Source organism: Triturus cristatus, chromosome 10, assembly GCF_964204655.1.
Source record: "Triturus cristatus chromosome 10, aTriCri1.1, whole genome shotgun sequence".
In the NCBI taxonomy this organism is placed as follows: Eukaryota; Metazoa; Chordata; class Amphibia; order Caudata; family Salamandridae; genus Triturus; species Triturus cristatus.
In genome coordinates, this window is record NC_140593.1 from 867,901,372 (window position 1) to 867,923,863 (window position 22,492).

The 22,492-nt window shown below is 43.2% G+C and overlaps 1 protein-coding gene across 1 annotated transcript in view; it reads right to left on the reverse strand.

Annotated features, from left to right (window-relative positions):
• LOC146796128 (uncharacterized) overlaps positions 1–22,492 on the reverse strand; it is a 237,040-nt gene that overhangs the window by 139,424 nt on the left and 75,124 nt on the right. The window contains exon 3 of the mRNA XM_085628506.1: positions 15,443–15,538. Coding sequence (XP_085484632.1) covers positions 15,443–15,538 — 96 coding nt within the window. The remainder of the gene's footprint in view (positions 1–15,442; positions 15,539–22,492) is intronic.

The window sequence follows — 22,492 nt, forward strand, 5'->3', positions numbered from 1 at the left end:
CGTTCTGACCCGCCGGTGGATAAGTGGAGAATTTCATGGGACGCACATACATTGTGCTTGACTGTCCAATTCAAATCAATGTTTACCCAGATTAAAAGGCCCCCCGATGGACGTCCTCTGGGGGAACTAATCGCCGGAACAAAAAAAGGTTGGAAATCCGGGTCTGTGAAGGGGAACCAGGCTCCAGGGTTCCTGGAAGATTACAATGTCAAATTTATCGATGAAATCATTCCATGCGGGGTCAGCAAGGTTCCTTTTTAATCCGGCGATGTTCCAAGAGATGAGCTGAATAGCTATTGGGGGGTTTATGGTGGCGGGGGAAGCTATAACTATTTCCCTGCTCGCTGGGCCCCTCCCATCTGGGCCCCTCCCAGGAACTGCACCAGATATCATTGGCGAAACAGGTCCAAACCCTATGAAATCTAGAAGGGGACCAGAATTGTGGCCCAATCCCTCTGGACAGGGATACTCGAGGGTAGGTGGAACAGTGTTTACATAAGGATTAATTAGTCATTCCACCTGTCCAAGCCCAGAGTCACTATAGTAAGACCAAACCGGGGAGCTACGGATTTGAATGCTGGAGTGTGCAGGAGGTGATGTCCTATATTCTAACAATATTAGGTTTTCCGCTAGGGCTAGATTTCTGAGCTCAACCTCCACACAGTCCAGTGGCGAGTCCTCTCTAGGCAGTCGTCGCACTCTCAATATGTCATCTCTGATAATTGATCTGCATCCTCTAGTGTGCCTCAGCCAATGGATGACTTTATTCTGCAGTGAGTCACTACACTCGTACCCACCCTGGTTAAGCGGTTTCGGGACACCAGTCATAAAAACAGAGGGCTTGGGGAGAAGATGACATGACGTGGAGCCACCAGTCACTGGACAAGAAAGGGGGCCAAGTTCACCCCTACTAGGGGGATGAGTAGCGTAAGTATTAGCCCTAGTTTGAAAATGTATGTTTGGCAGCCTATTGGGGGTGGGAAACCACGTGACATTGGCGGAGGACCTGGAGGTGGACACTGATTTGTTTTTGGCTTCTCCCAGAACCCTGCCATGGGTCTTAGCTAGGGAATCATTCAGCTGGGGGCAAATAAGAGGGACCGGGTCAATCAGCTTGTGAATAGGTATGAATCCCGGAGGAGGGTCTGGGGCAGAAATTACCTTGGGCATACCTTGGTTTAAACCAAGAGACGCCACCCTGGTATTCAAAACTGCAACCAGCTCTTCCAACCTTTTGATCCTATCCAGTAGATCTTCTAAAGAGCCAGATAGAGATGAAGACCTCGCAGGACAGGCAGAAGCTACAAGCACCCTGTCAGAGGGTAAAATACAAATATCAGGATCAGGATCTAATAAGGAAACCTGTTAGAACATAAAACGGAATTGGGAGGAAGCTCATGATTATGTGGAACTGGTGCAGTGGGTGCAATAACCTGCACTTCAGTAATTGAGGGATCAACAATGTCCTTCGGTGGAGCAGCAGATGTACCAAGCAAGTTACTGCTTTGATGTTGGTTGATAAACATCGCGGGGATCCTTTTATTGCCATTTGTAGGTGCAGGCTTCACCACTTTACACCCCCCTTGAGACATAACATCCCCAACCCCGGTGGTCAGAGACTCCTCACAATCATTAATAATATCCTCAATTCGGGACAGGACACAATTCATAGCAGCATGTGTTGCGTTCTTAGGTTTTTTCCCTTTTTTACTGCTACTCACCAGACCCCCCTCTGTAGATTTTCTCTTGGCCATGGTGATGGCCACCACTAACAACTCGGGAATAACACAAATATTGATGCGTAGGATAGTCCAGACAGAAGCAAAAAGGAAGACAAAGTCACTATATGCTGGACCCAGGGGCCCCAAAAGATATAATACAGGTCACAGTACCTTAACAGCTTTCAATGGTTGGCAAACGTTCCGTGGGCTGAACCTCAAGGTGGTTTGCCTGGGCTTAGCCCGGCGCACACCCGCGCGCGTCCCGCGAGGCGGGAGGCACGGTGAGTTAAAATACAAGCCCCGGTGTCAGGGGGCGGGACCTCTGCTGGCGGCGCGACCCACTGGCTCCTGGGTCAGGTAGTTTTCCTCATGGCATTCTGCTCTTGCACCCGGTGCTGACGAAGCGTCTCCCCAGCTATTCCAGCAGGGTACTCGATTATGAGGAAAGACAGCCTTTTAGGTAGGGGTGGCGTATAGCCATTATTTTCAAAAACTCCCTCAGATGTACCTCTCTAGCTCTATCCGGTGCAGAAAGTTTGGGTTTTCTTTTGAATGTTTCAGCCCATCAAACGATAGCGGGAGCTCTGATTTACCGGCCCCCCGGCCCCACCAATGGATTTCTCGTATCTATAGGTCAGCTGTCGGCTTCCATTGCGGCTAATCACAGCCAGTGTCTTGTTTTGGGCGACTTTAACATTCATATGGATAAGGCACAGGACCCCGTTACTATACAATTGTATGAATCCCTGGATATTCTTAATCTTTCCTCTTACCTCAAACAAGCCACCCATGAAAAAGGACATACCCTAGATCAAGTCTTTTCCTCTGTGAAGATCGTATCTGAGGCTCCACTCGCTCTAATGTGGTCAGATCACTACTTAATAAAGTTCAATATCAGGAAAGAGTTAAATAAAGCAGGGCCTACGTGCAAGTCTCTCTCCCAGAGTAGTTTTAGAGCTTTTAACTTGATGACACCCGAGGCAATTCAGAGGGCCTTAAGTTTGTGCCCTCCCCCACTGTGTGGTCAGCCTGATCAAGATGTATAATCTCTGGAAAACTGGCTAAACCATCAGGCTCAGACTCTGGCACCCCCTAAAATGAAGATGGAAATATTTACAAGAGTCTCAGCCCCATGGTTCACTATCTCAATAAAAACAAGTAAAAGCGCCTGTAAACACCTGGAAAGGATATGGCGTAGACATTATAATCCCGCAGATAAAGCCACTTATAGCCTAGCCTTGAAGGATTATTATAAGAAAGTACGGGAGGAGAAAAGATTGTTTCTAATGACAAAGATTGAACAGGCAGCTAATAAGAGTAGGGAACTCTTCACGATTGTGAAAGGTTTCTCCTCCCCTTCTTCCACTAGATGCCTGTTCACCCCTTTAAGTGATTGGACCAAACGGATGGCTAGCTTTTTCCATGATAAAATTACGGACATCCAAAACTCTTTTAAGAGTAAATCTTGTGAAGTTAAGACACAGGTTTTTAGGCAAGTCACAGGTCTTACACAATTCCCTAACATTAGCCTTAATCAGTCCCTTTCTATCATGAAAAGTCTTAAATCTGGTTCGCCCTCCAATCCTTGTCCTGCTAAAAATCTATCAGCCATAGCGGAAGGGATTAATCCCACTGTGAATACTATTTTAAACTCTCTTTTACAGGAGGGCCTTATGCCACAAACTTGGAAAAGTGGCAAAATGTTACCACTTTTTTAAAAAAACAAGGCCGACCCCGACGATGTCAGCAACTATAGACCGATTTCTTTGTTATCCTTTTTCGCCAAAGTGCTGGAAAAATTTGTAAATAAAGTAATTACAGATTTTTCCGAAGCGAATAATCTTCTCCACCCTAGTCAATCAGGCTTTAGAGCCAATTTCAGCACAGAAACAGCTCTGCTGGAGATGGCTGAGACTGTTAAAACTGTGTTGGATAGGGGTGGTAGTGCAGTGTTGGTGCTGCTTGATCTCTCCACGGTCTTCGACACCGTCCTTCACAATCTTTTATTACAAAGGCTGGAGAGGGGCGGGATGGGAGGCCTGGTCTTGAAATGGATGAGATCCTTTCTCAGTAACCGGTCTCAAACAGTGTGGGCACCCCCTTTCTCAGCTGAAATCCCTGTCTTGAATGTCGGGGTTCCACAGGGATCTATCCTTAGCACTACGCTATTTAATTTGTACATTGCCCCATTCGCCCTTCTGGCGGAAAAACATGGAGCCAAAATAATATCTTACGTGGACGACACTCAGTTGTTGTTCACTAGTGAGAAGGGTTCAGAGTTCGATGGGGAAAGTATAAGAAATTGTCTTGGGAGGATTTTTACTTGGTTTAATGATAACCAATTAAAATGTAACTCCGATAAATCGGAAATTATTTTTTTGGGCCCCCAAGCCCATGAAGCCTGGCCCTCTTGGTGGCCACAGGATATGTCTCCCCCGCTCTCGGAAGTGACACTTGTAAAGAATCTGGGGGTTAAATTTGACTCTGCTCTTTCTATGAAAACGCAAGTCCAATCTGTCACTGGTACATGCTTCGGGATTATGAAGATGTTGAAAAACTTTCTTCCACTTCTTCCTGTATCACACCGAAAAACTGTGGTACAGGCTCTGGTGTTGTCAAGACTCGACTATGTAAACTCTCTTTACCTGGGTCTGCCCGAGTATTTATTAAGTCGGCTACAAATTATCCAAAATGTGGCAGCCAGGGCTATCTTTCTTACCAAGCCTAGAACTCATACCTCCCAACTGCTGTCTTCACTTCACTGGCTTCCAGTGAAAAAAAGAATTTACTTTAAGGCTATGGTTTTGGTTTTTAAATCCCTTCACGGGATTGGGGCCCTGTACCTACGAGAAAGACTTCAGCCTTACACTCCTCAACGTTCTTTAAGATCCTGCTCTCAGTCCCTAGCCTTAATCCCTAAATTTAGGCTCTCACGGGTCGGAGGAAGATCTTTTCAGGTCACAGCCTCTCGCCTTTGGAATGGTCTCCCTATCTCACTCCGTCAGAATTCTGATCTTTTGTCCTTCAGACGAAATATGAAGACGTGGCTCTTTCAGCTCTAGCTCTCCCTCCTCTACTTTTTTGGATGGCATCTATGGGCATTTATTTCTGCTTTTGTTGGTTGTCTGTGGTCATCTGTAGCGCTGGGACACTCTTTGGAGTAGCCGTGCGCTGTATAAATCACAAATAACATAACATAACATAACTTACTATTAACCCTAAATGCAAACATCATTATTGACATTGGAGCAATGCTGAGCGAATATAGCACTATTATTATGGCCCATTGACCCAGGAGTTTGTCGTGATTAAATGTAGGCTGCATTTTGAGTCATGCATTTATTTGATTGCTGCCATTTTGTTAAATGTTGTGCATGTTAAGTTTCACTTTTGACCTCTCCTCCCATGACCTTTATCTGGAAATAGGCAGGGATGACGCTAGAGCACACCTATTCAAATACTTTGTCATGGCATTACAGTAGAGGAAACTGAGGCTCATAATCTATTTTTCTATGCAGTATATGCTACTGAATGGAAATTGTGCTTATTACCTCTCTTAAGAAATATGAGCATTATTACTCAGTGAAACGTTATTCAAGTTTGAAAATAAACAGGATTCCAAGATTTAAGCTAAGCAATGTTTATTTTACTATTTTGGAATACAAGTGATACAAATTTACAATTGGCACAACCAAGGCTGTGCTCTACTGTATGTGGCTCTAAGATGAATCTTTCTATGTGATAAAAGGCACCTTTGGACTGAGGACCTCAGAGTTGCAAAGAGTTCAAATACATTTTTGAATCATTGATTGATATTGTCATTCCTCACATGCAGGGGAATCACAATCTAGTCATATTTATCAAACAGACTGGATTTACATTCATCAATATTTTTTTGACCGCTAGGGTTGTGGTCGTGGAGTATAAGCAGTCTATAAGTGTTAAGAAACAGAAGTAAAATCTCTGTTGTAGCTTTCCCTTTTTTTTTTTTTTTAGATTTTATTCATTTTATTGCAAGCAAATCAGATACAAAGTATAAACAAATATAAAGAACAGTAATCAAAACATATATCAATATAATGCATTATCCAGAGGAACATACAAACACAAAAAAAAAAAAAAATCATATCATTTACCAGAGGAAGTTTAGACTGCCAATTCTCCCTGGATCCATTGCAGCACAGGGGCCCATATTTTTTCCCCCTGGAATCTTTTATTACAGCTTTTCACCGCATGAATAGCATGTTCTAAATTATATTTCGCCAAAAGACGTGCCCTCCATGTATAAAATAGCGGAGGATCTGGGTTTATCCAATCCTGAGTAATACAAGCACTAAAAAGAGACATGCAAATAAACATCAGCTTTTTCCTATCGCCATCCATATTATCAGATGAGATCCCTATAAGTACTAATTCTGCAGTTAATATAATATTACTATCAAAAATTTTAGACAAAAATGTTTGTATTTCAGTAATTATTAACGAAAGACATGGCCAATGAAAAAACATGTGACATGCGTCAGCTGCTTCCAAAGAACATCTCTTACAAGCCGTCCCGGATGTTGCACCCCATTTAAAGAGTTTTTCCGGGGTATGATATAAATCGAATATAACCATATAGTGCTGGGTGCGTGATCTGCCTGTTAATAGGATAGCATTAGCCATCTGAATGGACTCTTCAACCAACACATTTGTCATGCCCAGTTTATGTGCCCAACGATCATGTATTAAAGGGATATCATCCGTACAGCTTTTAATCAATTGGTTATAAAAAAAGCCAATCTTTCTTTTAATATATAAAGACTCAATCAAGGATATTTTCTTTAACCCTGAACACTCACCAGGTGATAAAGTTTTAAGATAACTGTGCAACTGAAAATATTTAAAATAATCAGATTTTGGAACATTAAATTTGATTTGAAGACTTTGAAAAGACATCATATCATGATTATCCCATAGATCACCTAAATAGTTAATTCCTAAGTTGCTCCATTTTTTCATGATTTGATCCCTAAAAATAGATGGAAAGATATGTTTGGATATAAGAGGAGTATATATCAACATTTGTGGAATCTCCACATATCTTTTAATAATTCTCCATGCCCGATATGCAGCAATTACAGTCTTGAATTTAATTTTCTTAAAATAACTGTGTTCTATATTCTTTAAAAGACAGCCACGAGCTTCGACCCCCCAAAAAAATTCATATATGGAAGGAGAATGTGCATCATTAATTGGAGCTTTGGAGCCAATGATTAGGGGATTAATAAATTGCAGTATTGAAGCTAGATAATAAAATAAAAAATGTGGAGTATTCCAGCCTCCTCTGGCTTTTGGGAGAATCAGTTTTTTAAAGGCTCAAGATGACGTCTATATCCCCATAAGAATCTCCCAGCCAAGCTTTCCATTTGTTTAAAGAATTCTATAGGAAACTCCAAAGGTATTGTTCAAAAAAGGTACAGAAACCGGGGAAGGATTAACATTTTTAAGACATTATTTCTGCCGTGCAAAGAAAGATGTAAATGATCAATACGTTCCAATGTTGTATTAGCTTTTTTAAGGATAGGGATAAAATTAAGTTTAGGAATATCAGAAATCGGGGTGGTGATTTTAATTCCAAGATACGTTGCAGTGGGGACTATATTGAGATGTGTAGGTGGATTCTGACTGACAAATAAAATCTGAGTCTTTGAAGAATTTAGCCTATAACCCGAAAAAGTTCCAAACTCGGCCGCTATCTCTTCAACTTTAGGCAGTGCACTTGTAATATCTGTAGTAAGGACCACTACATCGTCGGCATAGGCCAATGCCCTATATGAAATACCTGCTACCTCCACCGGTTTTATTACCCGCTCTTGGTTTAACTTATTGAGATAAATATCAATATATATAGAAAACAGTAACGGAGATGATGGGCATCCTTGACGGGTGCCCCGAAAAATACCAAACGACCTAGAGATGTTAGATCCGAGTTTTACAGATGATGTTGGTAATTGATATAAAGCTTTCAGTGCTACAATCATTTTTGGCCCAAAGCCTTTCAAAGCCAGAACATCCCAGAGATACGGCCAGGCCACCCTGTCAAATGCCTTTTCGGCATCCAACAGGGTGACTCCCAATTACGTAATAGTTGCTTGTGCCCAATCCATCATAGCAATGACTCTTCGAACATGGTCCGCCGTATCCCTATTGGGGATAAACCCATGTTGCCATCGCGACACAATAGATGATATTACTGTTGACATGCGAGTGGCCAGTATTTTAGAGAAAACTTTACTGTCGGCATTTATCTGGGATATTGGTCTAAATGACGCTGGGTTCAGAGGTGGCTTATCCTTTTTGAGAAATGCCATTAAAATAGATTGGTTCCAAGAGGATGGTGGGTGCCCCCTCTGAGCTTCCTGAAATGTAATCAGTAAATCTTCCTGTAGGATATTTCTAAAAATCCTAAAAAACTCGAGTGGCAGGCCATCAGGCCCCATGGCTTTTCCCATAGCCAGAGAAAGCAATGCTGCTTCTATTTCCTCCCATGTAATATCTGCTTCCAAAAACGAAATTTGTTGATTAGACAATTTTGAGATATTATTTTCTCCAAGAAAATGTATTACTAAATCCGAAGAATATAACAAGCCGTCATCTTTATAGAGATAAGAATAAAATTGCCGGAATACTTCTAGAATTTGATCCGGATGGTTATGAATCTTGCCGGCTTCATCTTGTATAGCACTGATGTTATTAGAAATATCCTTCTCCCTGGTTCTCTTAGCTAGAATTTTACCAGCATTTTCTCCCATTTCGTAAACTCGAGATCTGAATGTTGCTACCTGCTCCGCCAGTCTATCTGCAAATATTTCATAAGCCTCGGCCTTATATATATCTAGGGTAGTCTTAATTTGCTCAGTGTCTTGATGATTAAGAATGGCTGTCATTAGTTTTTTTTCCCATTCTCGTACTAAATTAATATTTTTATCTATTTTCTCTTTTATATGCCGTTGTTTCTTAATTGAGTAGGAGAGTGTTTGGCCACGCACACCTGCTTTAAAAGCGTCCTACACATACTGAGGGGATGTGCTGCATCTATTAAAGAGAAAAAACTCTTTAATCCATTTCTTCATTGTATCAATATAGAGTGGGTCTGCTAACAATTTCCGGTCGAATGACCAGGGTCTTATTGTTAAGATAGGACTATCCTCCGTAGTTATTTCTATTAATATCGGATTATGATCCGATATTATACAGGGAAAAATTTCGAATGTAGTACTGCTAATGAGTCTAGGATCTTGTTGTAGCTTTCCCTTACTATATCCATCACCCCAAAGTCAGAGTTGGAGGCCATCCATACCTCCTGTAAAACTTTAAGATTACCTTCTATTGGCCACTAGGTGGCAGCCCTAACCTTGTCAGGACTGTTAGCTGTCAAAAATTGCTTGCCTTTGAGCTTGTTTGATTAGCACTTTAGTCAAAAAGGACTAAGTTGCTATCTAATAGGGATGTGCGAAATTACACCTGTGCAACATTTATAACACTTATGGGTGTGCAAAATTTGTTGGGCTTTTATCACTGGTGGAGTGGTGTATACAAAAATAATACATGATTCATTGACAAGACTCAGAGTTTTGATTTCCAAACTACCCTGGACGACTCAATATAATATTCTCGTAGCCTGGGCACATTGAGATTTAATGCTTTCACTTCAATTTGGCTAAACAGATTACAAGACAGCCTAGTCGCATACCCTCGGATACTTAATGTTGGGAGAGAAAGCACTGCTGTACTAATCAGATTCTTTTTCCAGTCAAGAGGATGTGACAATTCTGATTTTAGGCTTCATGTGGACTGGCAGGCTTCCTCTCTGACTTAAGGTATCCTTAGAAACCCCAATTTTTGGGGGGCTCTCAAGCTCAGGGAGGATTAAAAGCTCTGACAGGTTCTTGGCCTTGGACTGCTGCCACTGAGCATTGGTGTCCCACACTACTCATGATACATTGTTGCATGCCCAGGGAAGCTTACCCTAGTGAATCAGTGTGGCAAGCTTTGACAGTTCTTGTTCAGAGCTCCAGTACACAACCATCCCCCCTCATCCACTCTGGTGGGATGTGAAGCATGAACGAGCTTGAAAGGATCCAAACAATAGTGAACTATATCTGGGCAGGGCAAAGGCACAGGAAACTCTGGTGGAGGTCTATAGTGATCCTGACGTGGAAATCGGCTATCCGGTCTGGGTGTCAGTGCGATTGACTAATTGAACCATTTAGTATCTGATTCCCTCTGAAGTTTCCCTCAGGAAAGCTCATACTCAGAAATCTGAGATTTATATGGTAAAATGATCTCTGGGGATGAAACTATTTCAACCAATTCTCAAACTTTAAATGTATAAGAAGCCTGGCTCATTGACTAGTAGCCTGGCTTTGAAATTGAGGGCCTAGTGGCCCATTTTTGGTAAACAGACTGGCACTTTTAGATGAACCAAGTGCTGGATTGAGGCACCCAATGCCGACACTCATTACAGCCCCAAAAATGAGTGAATTGGTATAGACAGCAAGACAGTGGCCATGAAAACCGGAATCTGCTAAGGAATATGTAACAACTCCCCTGCCAAACCTACTAGCTTTGAAAAGGGATAGCACAAGAACATGAGGCCCAAACCTGCCCATCGCTGACACAGAGGGCAGCGGTGGGCTAAGCTGCAATGAATAGAAGGACCACTGCTATTTGCACCAAAACCTGGGCCAAGGCCACAGGTGGAGCACAACACTGCTCTAGAATTTTAGCTCTTTCTATCAGCGAACCATCAAAATTGTGGTCTTAAGAGAAATACTGAGGCTTGTAGAACTTGAAAAGGTATAGGAAGACAAAAGAAATGTCAATGTACTATTGGTTCCACATTTTGACAACAATAATAGCAAACGTACTGCAGAACTAAGGAGGGACTTGAAAGAAAAGAAAGAACAAAAAACTTGAAAGCAATCTGTCTCATCCATACTCAGAAAAAAGACAATTTCCATAATAATGGAACCACAATAAAAGGCAATGATGTGGCAGAAAGCATATCAACTTTAGAAATAGAAAAAGAGTTCTTAAAACGTTCATGGTCTGGAAGACCGAATTAGAGAAATACAAAAGTACTCTAAAAATTGAGGCTGTTGTGGTCTTAATGGAAGAAGCTCTCCAATATACAATATAAAATACTACCAACTATGTCCAGGGCCTAATAATTACAGTCAAACAGAAGAAAAGACTGAAAAAGTAAATGAGCTAATGAACACTGTTAAAAAAGAAATTTAAAATGTATCAGACCAAATTAACAAACCAACAAAAAATGAAAGGCTCAACAAAAATCATAAAAAGAAATAGAAGAGATGAAAGTCATATGCAAAGTCAAAGGGCAGCTTCAAAGAATACTAAACAATCTTTAAAAACAAAAAAGGAATGTGCTCATAAACTAATTGATAAATTAATTACCAGGACCAATCACAAGAAGTATTGCATTCGTGAAGTTGGTAGCACAAATTATCACCTAGAGAGCCACATGTTTCATAGACCTGAAGAAAAGACAGAAAGGCTTGCTGATTGTGAGGGGGTATTCAGAAATCCTTACACTTATGGAAAATGCCATAAATGGGGTATGGAAGAACAAACACACTTGTGCAGTTGTATTCAATGACATCTCAAAGGCATTTGACTCTGTCATTCATCATCACATCCTATGGTATCTCAAAAGACAAAAAACCTAGTAAAATACCTCTGTACTGACTCAACAACATATTTCAAGGGAAAAACAATTAAACAATACCTCAAAAAAACAATGAACTCTGGGGTTAAACAAGTTAACACTGGTTGGATATTGCCATGAGCCCTCTTATTAAGTGATATTCAAAAAGCAAAGGCTTTACGCTTAGACCTGACGGACTCATAGATAAAGTCACAGACTTGGTGATTGCAGATGACATAGCAGAACTCAGTGACACACAGAAAGATATGAGACATAATCTAAAGATCATTGGAAAAGTCAGCAAGGCAACCAGCCTGAAACTAAAGTTCAAGATGACATACGGGCTTTATATCAATCATAACAGCAGTAAGATAATGCTTAACAACTCTAAACCATGACAACAAAATAAATGCAAACCATATCAACACAATACACAAAATATTGATAATATACATGCAGGTGACAGCGAAAAATAAGTAGGATTGAACCTTGAACCTCACTTGGCTCAAATGAAAAAAATAACATAGTACTAACAGAATGGTCTGTAAAGCTGGAATCTATCACTGAAACAATTGAGGTTCCCCACCCATGGAGAGCTGGGCTCAAAGCCTGGTTTTAGGCCAGACCCTGTGACCAACTCCTGCTGTGCACAGCCGAAGGCTAAGCACAGAGTGTCTTGGTAGTACACAGAGGGCTAGGGACAGGGTCTAGTCCTGTCGCTTACCCTCATTGCGCATGGCAAAAGGCAGAGTATTGGTACCACTGGATGCTGTCATCATTGGTCCTCAGTAATGCCATCAATTATGCCATTTGAGATGTCATCAGTGATTTACTCAATTATGCCACCTAACGTGTCATAAGTGATGTCATTTTTAAAGGGTATACGAAGTGCATGATGTGGGCATGAGTTATAGTTAGTTTATCTTACCATAACCAGTGAATTTCAATGATTTGTAGGTTGTTTTGTAACCATAACTGTGCTTTAGCTGTGACTTTTTCAGTGAACCTCTGAGGTTTTTAAAAATGTATGTTAATGTCTCATAATGAAAGCTAAGTATAAGTTCACTTTAACGTTTGTTTTTTACAGTAAATGTCTTGGATTTAATTGATTATATATGACACCCACACTCCTGTTGACAGAGAATCCCCAGTGCACAGGCTTTCATGACGACAACAGAAATATTTCTCTAATGTGCAGCCAATCAGGGCATGGCCGATTCCTTTGACGACAAAAACCGCTTCACCTATCCCAAGAGTGTGACCCAGCCACTTGGGAACAGATGGGACTCTTCAGATCAGCTGCTGCTCCATGGCAGTAAGGTGTGCACCTCTTTTAAAAAAAACTGCCTTGAGACCTACTGCTGGGGGCCTGCTGCCACCTCCTAGCCCATGTGTTTTGTAAGTCTCCCCAGGCAGATTAGTGTGGAGACCTGCAGGTATAGTTCTGATTGGTTCTGATATTCTGCAGGGGGGCCTTCCTGCAGCACCAAGAGAAAGGTGAAGTAGAGTGAGCTGAGATAGAAAGAATAAAGGTACATGCAGATATAAAGATAGAGAAATTAAGAGAGTGGCTTATGGTAATAGAGGTAAGGTGCAGTATGAAGAGAAATTACACAAAAAGATTTGTTTTCAATGTAATTGTCACCAACTGCCCGGGAGCGTGAGGGCTGAGGCTAAGCCTGTACACTGAGGGGCAGATTTATATGTTTAGCATAACGCAGCAATTAATGTTGCTGTGCTGTATTGTGCAGATGAGAGAAGGCAATAACATACCATAATGTGTATTTGTAAAGCACACGTTCACCCACCGGCATCTTTGCACTTAATAATAGATGTGCATTGTTACCCAACTCAATGGTACTCATCTCATTGACATCAGAAGGATGACAGGCTGAGAGGACCCACCAGGATTTGAACCTGTGACCATGAGCTCAAACACGTGCCCCCACGGTGGATGCATTAGTCCACTAAGCCACCAGACCTGGCATCGCCAGTACAGAGCAATATTTACTGAAAAATGATCCGCTGCTGCTGATTACTCCTGGGTTAGCTGGTTATTGCCACACACAACCTTTACAACATGGTGTAGATGTGTGCCAGGCTGTCTACAGAGACATTTCTCTGTGTTAGTCCAGCTTCAAGGAGGCTTTATTTTTTGGCGCTAAGCCAAGTGAGTTGTTTTAGTCGATTGGGCTTTGTGTCCAAAAAGTATGGGTGCTTGCACTAATCCATTCGAATTACACCCAGATAATGTGTCTTAATGCAAATAGGCACAAAGCAGTGCAAAGCAACGCAAAGGGCTATTTGAGATGAACAAATTGCATCTTTCCAGTCAGTGGCATAGCAAGCATACCATGGGCCCTGGTGCATGCAAAGAAAATTGCCCGTTTGCCTGCAGTCGTGGTAGTAAAATCCAGCAATTATCAAGGTTCAAAGGGCCCTTCAGGGCTCTGGGCACCAGTACACTGCACCTGCTCCACCAATGGTAGCTATGACCCTGTTCAAGCTCAAAAAATGTAAGGGCATATTTAGTAGGAAATGACTCGGCGCGGCGCTGCAAGTCATCTTGCTGCACCACGCTGCATTATTAGGAAACTGCAGAGATGCATTGTATTTATAGCAATACGACACATCCCTGTGCTTTCCTCTTTGCTGGTGCACAAGTGGCTGCCTAACGCCAACGCAGGCATGACTGTTTTTGTGTTGGAAGGGACACCTACCTTTACAAAAACCAATAATTGATGGTGTTTTCCTCCTTACATAGAAAGAGGCAAAAAGTTCGGAACAATAAAGGTATTTCTCCTTGTTGCACCACTTTAACAACTTCACTAGGGAGGCGTAGGAATCCGACGCATTCCCAGGATTACGATACTTTATAAATCTGGAAATGTGTCAGAATCCATGGGTGTTATGTGAAAACACCCACAGTAACACTCCTGGAACACCCCCTTCACGCGGAGTAATGCGTGAAAGGAGGCCAAATTTACAAGGCCATGAAAAGCCACGCAGGGTGGCTTTGTGTGGCTTTGTGAATACGGTGAAGCTTTGTGTGCCACCGGAGCATCAAAAAAAGTGACACTCCAGTGGCACTAGGGGCATGTAAATATGTCCCTGAGTATTCTTGCAAGAGTTTGCCCTACTTTGTGCCACTTGGTGTGACATTGCCCCAGCGCAAAGCCTTAATAAATATCATCTTAAGTTTCTGTTAAGCATGCTTGGTGGTCAAATTAGAAAAAAAGCTAATTTTTATGAACAGCATTATTATAGCAGGAATTTATTTCGATTGTCCCACTCACTTCAAGGGATTGGGGCTGTGGAATTTGGAGGCACTGGGCAATTACCCACTGTTCCTCTGCCGGCCTTTTATGATATATAGCGAGGTGTCAGATGGAAGTGTAGTGCAAGATTACTGCTGGGAGAAGTGGACAGGCTGCAGGGTCGAACAGGCCTATATGGCAATCTGGCAGCACCAGGTGGGCTAGTCTCACAGGCCAGTGTGGGGGCAGTGTTTGGACTGTTTGTTGGCCTGTTTTATGGACTAATGGTCTCTGTTTGTTTTACTGTTGGTTGTTCTGATATTACCACAAACAAAATGCATGCAGCGCCCCATACATGCCAAACACCTTTACAGCGCTCATCCGTACAAGTTCAAAATTGCTCCGATTTGCAAACGTAGGGAACTATTTTAGCCATCTAGTTCTCTAATGGGGACCACTTTTATTTTTGGTGTCTGATCTGTTTCCTGTCCTAGTCCAGCCCTGGCAAGCTGCTGTGCGTACAGCAATGACAGATGATAAAATGTCTTGGGTTGATATGGTCGCTGCGGGTGAACTGTTGACTGTGTGAGCATTTTACTGCTTGTCTCCCCTGGAATCTGTCCTTTCTCTAGAAGGTGAGGGGTCTGACTATGTTTGCTGCCCAATGTCTCTGATAGCCTGATGGCCCTTTGGTCCCTGCTGCAATGCAACAGAGTGAAAATGGAAGCTGAGACATAAAGAGGGAACCTTACCTGTGACAATGGAGCCAGTTTTGGAGGGTTAACAGGTCTGGGTGGGAGTGTAGTGGGCTGCTGGTTTCCACTCGGATGACTTTCTTCTTGTAGGTGCTGGGGAAGAAAGAGAAACCTCATTATTGAGGATTTGTGTTTTTTTAATGTGGAAAACTACTATAAAATGACATTTTGTTTCTGTATGAGTGCTGGGGTTTCGGTACTCTTAAGTAAAGAAATGTTTTCTATTAATAGTTATGGAACAGATGGTGGACAGCTAAAAGAACAATCCATGCAACAAGCCAGTGTGTTTTGCAGCCATCTGTGGCCTTAATACAAGCCCAAAGACTGATACAGTATTTTTCTGTTTGACACTAGAATCCCGTATAGCACTGGAGCCCTAAGGCCAATGATAAGTTATGTGGAAAGCTGGCAGGGCCCATGGTGCTTGGGTCAAAGTACCCTAAGTGCTTAGTAGGTGGGTTCTATGGCCTGTTCCCACCCCAGTATGAATGCCTGGTGATAAAAGGCGCTGTGGAAGAGCCCATAGTTATGGCCCGTAATGATGTTCCTGCTCAGCAAATGTGTTAGGAAGTTCATCTTTGGTAATGTCTTTTAACAGGGAGGGGCTGGGGGCCACATAGGCACACATACTCACTCACTCACTCACACTCATGCATTCACACATGCACGCGCATACACGCATCCATTTACACCACTCACTCCCAAATATTCATGCACATACCAAACATTAAAAATAAAATCATATTTACTTGCATAGCCCTGCCTCGGTGATCTCAAGAGGGCAGCAGTCTTGAGCCTCAGAGGTCCCAGGAGGGTTGGAACTGCAGCCTTCCCTCATTGGCTGACCTTAGGTCAACCAATGAGGAATGGCAGCAGTTGCCCACTCATCACAGAGTTTGATGGGGTCAGTGAGACTGCTGACCCCACCCCACTTTGTGACGAGGTGTCAGGATTGAAACTTGGTCCTGGGCACTTCAGGGCTTATAACTGAAGCACCCAGATCCTAGGCAATCACTTGGGGAAGGGCCTCAAGGTGCTTTGCCAGGCTGAAGATGTCACAATAGCAGGAGCTGTGACTTCTTCAGCCAGGCAAAGTTCAGCTCAGGCAACCAGGCGCCTGTGCATTTAGCGCATGTCCAGCTCCTGGCTGCCTGTCCTGAAAATAAAGAATGTCTGTCAGACTGACCTTTGCTGAGCCTGAAAGACAATTTTTATAGTGGCCAAAATATGAGGGGCGTGGCTTCTCAGCCCATTAGAATTGGCTGTGGCTAGTCTTCCTGTTTCTTTATTTGCATCCACCACATGTTTCAGAACTTTGAATCAACACCATATCCTATGATAGCTCCGCTGTCATCCAACTGTCCCCGTTGCCCCAAGATGTCCCCGAACATTCTGTACCCATATCATGAAGCTGTTAAAGTAACAGTGTACATAAGTTACCCCACACCCTTCCCCAAATAATATTAAGTGGAAACAGTGGCGTAACGAAACTTGAGGGGTCCCCCCTGCAAAGTATAATGAGGGGGCCCCCCAGCGGCACAGCCCACCACCTACCACTTCCCCCCCTCTCCCCCCACAAAAATAAACAGTCAACTAAAGCCGTATTTGCAGCACTTATCTGTGCATACGTAGAACAGCAATTATAAATAGAATGCCCTTTGTTGTTCTTGTGCTGCCTGAATGATGAGATCCATGACTGATAATTAAAGGGAACCAAGACAGAAAAGTCAAATTACAAATGAATACACACTTTTTTATTTATAACCCTATTTAGTGCCAAGACGAGGTCTTTCCAGGCTCTTTAAACACATGGCTGGCATTTTTCTTTTGGCAACCCTACTTTATATTTCTTTTCATGAAATGCATTCTCACACTACAGTAATCAATGTACATTTCAAATGCAAGGAATAGACAGAGATGGGGCCCAGGGTGAACTGGGACCAGAAAAAAACTAAGCCTCAGTAACCAGTTTACAAAGGTATGTTGACTGGGTAATACAGTACAAACTTGGTATTCACACAGACTGGGTTGAAGGTAGCAGAACATACCCACGCCTCAATATGGATGCCTTCACAAGGATAATTTACACCCGCTAAACCATCAAGCCTACTACTGCAGTTTAGGAACGGAATCCCCACATGATAACCTGCCCAGGATGAATCACAACCATACACTGATTTCTGCCCAAAGCGCAAAGAAGCCAAGTAGGTAGAGAATGTTGTGCTATAAAATACCCAGTAAAATAAAAGAATACAGCAATCGTAAAATGACAGAATTTAAATGAATTATGTTGGGTGCCTAACGTAAAACAGATAATTTCCAAAGACCTCCCAGTATCTACGGTGGAGAAATACTAAAACAGGGATAATAAGGTCAGCTTCGCCCCCAGTACCCATAACTACCAATGCACCTCAACCTAATCTCAGAAGGTAGCAAGAGTGTACGTCTACCTCCCAACCATACGTTCCCTGATCTTTCTGTAGAATACAGGTGCCAGTCGTCACCATTTTGGTTTGGTTTGGCAAAGTAAATCTGCTTGCTTACTGGAACTCCAGCTACTCAGCATGAATGAACTTTAGGCTTCTATTGTTGTATGTTTAAGCATTAACTCAAGGTGAGGAGTGAGGACATGACTGATGAGCCCTATTACACGTTTGAGAAGTCGAGTGGTAATTGGGTTTGTATAGAGCATCATACTCTTGATGAGACAACAAAGTGCATTAATGGATGGTAGCATACTACACGAGGAGGGAGTGCTTGATTTTAAGAGTGTTAAGTTGCAAGGTGACCTGCTTGGAAGCATTTTGGTGTTGTATGTGATTGACCAGAGAGGTGCTGTTATCAGTGACGCAGCATAAGATGATGGGCCGCCCCTGCAGAATGTGAAGAGGGGCCCGAGTCATCCATATTTTACAAACATTCATTGGCTTTGCGCAATGGGGCCTCTCTGAAGGGTTTGGGACCACTAAAGGGTTGCCCCCCCCCCCCCCCGAGTCACAGGAGCTGCAGGGATCTGTTTAACGCCCCTTGTTCTGATCAGTGGAAAAACGCAAAATGATTGTGCCCCCTGCAAAATGTGATGAGGGGTAACCGATTCTACCATATTTCATGGATAGTCATTGGCCTTGGGCTGAATGGGGGCCCCTGAAGGGATGGGGGACCCCTGCGCTACAGGAGCTGTAGGCGTCTGCATTACGCTCCTGGCTTTTATAGTTTTTTGTAGTCCCAAATTCCTGCTAAAATGTAACAATATCTCCTAAAATGGAATGCAATTCACCTTCAGCTTAAAGTCGAGGTTACTGAAATTATGCGGCAGGGGAGCAACAAATTATGCGCCAGGGTTCACTAAATTATGTGGCAAGAAAATGAAAATTTTGCAGCATAACACAGCACATACTTTTTAATAGTATTGCTTTAAATATTTTGTAACATTTACTCTTGGCAATATTGTCTGGCCAAAAATGTCACCTCATTAGTCCCAGTTTAACAACTAAATAATTAAATAAGCAACTGCAAGAGGACCAGTAAACCTTTGGGAATGGTCTTCTAATACTCGTGACCATGTCACCACATTTTTAGTAACTTTTGATCCGTTTGAACTAGAAACAATTTATTTTATGAAAATCTGCAGATTATCGATTATATGTGGCAAATCGTAATCTATGCGAAAATGGCTGCAGCCACAAAATTGCATAAATTCAGTGGCCCTGGCTAATGTACACAAACCACTAAATTAAACTTTGAACATATTCCATTTACCTCACGCAACCAAAATCCAACCACCAACACACAATCAATTGATAGCCTTTCCAGCGAGCACCAATGAAAGGCCAGTTTGAGAATACACTTTCAATGCCACGGAAGTTATGGTTGGCGCAACACAAATGTGAAGGACATAATCTAAAACTGCACAGGCAGCAGAACCACGTAGGCAATTTTTTAATGTACCAATGGGTGCGGCCTGTGAATATTTATGTAACTACTGCTCCTGCCTTGATCCAGGAAAATAATCTCTCTTTGGAGGTTTACCAGAAGGTTATGTTACGTGTCAGTAGAACTTGCTTACTACGGGTGATGCTTGTTATCTAGCACTTGTTTAATTAATGTTATGTGCAGGTGCATACGCGCCACTCAGTGTCAAGAGTGATACAAAATGGAGACACATATCAAAGGGGGCAAAGCATAAATTTTAGACAGTCAATCGCTTAATTCTCTCGCGTGACATGGCCTCCGGCAGGATTTCTCGAGCATCAGGCCAGGACTGTTGCTAGAGAATGAGGAAGCAGCAAACCAGCGGTGCATCGTCGCACTCTGGAACTCACACAGGAGCAGGGATACACAAACACACAGTTATTAATAGGCTTATTGGCTTAAAATTGCACCAATTGCACTGTGGGACCTGGCTTCCTCTCTCAAAAACTGGAGCAATCTTCATGGTCTCCGCACCGCTGTGCAGAGCCGGGCACCGGGCCTATACCTTTTTGCTTTTAATCCTGGCCTGGCCGCCCCTTGTTGCATGCATCCCATTCCATGGTCCACCCCGACTGGATGGACAGACTCACCTGCGGGCGGCATGCGGCAGAAGACAGGGCAAGGCTAGCCAGGGCACAGGGGCTAGAAATAATGAAATTATGGCCTCAACGTGCCTCTGGGATGCCTCCTCGCCTCACCACCAGTCACGCGCACTTTTAATTGCGCAAGCTGCGATGCGCATGACAATTGGTCACCAGACCCACCCTAAGGGTGAAGAGTAATACCACGCAGATGCAGAGACATCTGCATGCTGCGCAGGGCCCACCATTACCATCAATTGATTAACCATTTAATTTATGATGAAGTCTTAATCTAGAGCGAGCTAAGAGCTTATGCGTATTGTAACGTAACCTTACTACCTAATAATGAATTCCCTATCAAAAAATCCCAGATGGTCACGGATGTCTAGTGCTTGTTGTATCTGTGCTGAGGGGGCCCCTGGAGCGTGGGGCCACCCCCGCAATGCGGGGACTGCGGGGGCCTGTGTTACGCCCCTGTGTGTGGGAACTCCCCCCAGCATACATTATACCCGACGCAGGTATAATGTGGCGCAGGGATATACAAAGTGACGCATCTGCTTAGATGTGTCACTTTGTAATTAGGGCGCAACAGGGGGCATGTTTTATTCCACTGATGCGTCGCAAAAAGTGACGCAACAGCAGCACAAAACTGTCACAAGGCCTCATAAATAAGGCCCATGATATTTAAATGGATAGTTATGACACACATCCAATAACAGAGAGAGATGTCCATCGAATAGGAGTGCGTTGGTTGTCACTGACATAGTCGATACAGAACGAGAATCGCAGCTTTTGAAAATAGGACTGGAAGGGAGAAAATGACTCAGAATTCAGCACATCTCCCATCTCGCCCTGTAAGGCCACTGAAGAACAATTCTGCAGTCATCGAAGGTTCCTGAATTGTTTGCCCTTTAGTCAGTTTGGAAGAGCCAAAGGCATGAAATTTAATATTTATATTGTTTAACCCCTTCCCCGCTCATGACGGAACCGCTCCGTCATGAGCCACGGTTGCCGTGTGCTCATGACGGAACGGTTCCGTCATGCCACGACCGTTGGCGGCCGCTCCGCCCACGCGGCGCTGTTTCCCCGCCTGTGCGGGGGGACAACGCAACTGGGCGGAGTCATGACGGAACCGTTCCGTCATGAGCACAGCTCAACTGTGGCTCATGACGGAGTGGCTCCGTCATGAGCACAGCGCCACCGCGCTGCCCCCTGCACCCCCCAGCGCCGCGGCGGAATTCCCGCCGCGGCGAAGGGGTTAAACCACTGGGCTGTAAGCAGAAATATAGACCGCAGCTAATCTTTATTTAAACCATTTTAAAGTTGCCTTCTACTTGCTTCTTCAGCGAGGCTTCCAGCTAAACTTATTTAATAGCCTTATCACTCAACAATACATGTTGGATTCTTCTGTTGCTTTGTGGCTAGGCACAGAATGTATTTTGCTGATCAAGTGCTTGAGCACTTTGCTGGAACAGGGTCATTTTATAGGCTACAATATATTGCAATTAGTGGATTAATGTGCTTCACTTCCAGCGCACTGTACCTAAAATAGGAACGGACCCAGAGTTCCTGCTTATTATGTTTTGCATAATATATGCGTCACTCTAAGCTTCTCAGTGCTTTAATTATATCAAAAATAGCTGTCCCGCTCGTTCTTGCACTAAGCCACGTAACTTGGATGAGCTCTAACGAGAGCAAAACAGTGTTAGATTTATTTTACTCCATATCTGGTGACAATGGGTGGTACAAGTTGATGTCATATTTTGCCTAGAGTGATAGATGTTACATCATTCTTGTCATTGAATGGTCAGTGTGCAATTGGTGGACTGATTTGTTCCACTTGAAATGCTTGTCGCCTTAAATCGGAGCTTACCCCCCGAATATCATCTGGGGAGTAATCTGCCGGCACTCAGTGGCTTCGCTTCATTTGGTGCAGTAGGTGCTGTGGCGCCGGGCCGGTGGCCCCACTGAACCCTGGTTATTGTTGTATGTTTTAACTCAAAAAGCGGCCAGAGGGGGCAATTACCTTCCTTGCACCAGGCAGGCCCCATGCACACTTCATACCTACTGATTCAAATGGTGCACGTGTGACACACGATAGCTCAACCAATCAAACGGTCACCTGTTATGCGTATTGTAATGTAACCTTACTAACTAATAATGAATTCCCTATCAAAAAATCCCAGACGGTCACGGATGTTTAGTGCTTGCTGGCTCCACGCTGAGGGGGCCCCTGGAGCTTGGGGACCCCCCCGCAACGCGGGGGCTGAGGGGGCCTGTGTTACGCCCCTGAGCGGAAAAACGTATGTAAAACGGCAGAACCCAAAACATGAACAAAGCATAAAGGAAAGAACATTGAAGGAACTAATTAGTGCTTAATACACAAAAACAAAAAGTAAAGAACAATAAAAACTATCAATACTAATACACAAATTACTCCTTATATAAAAAAGTAATGAATAACTGTACATGCTCAAAGAACACGAACATAGAC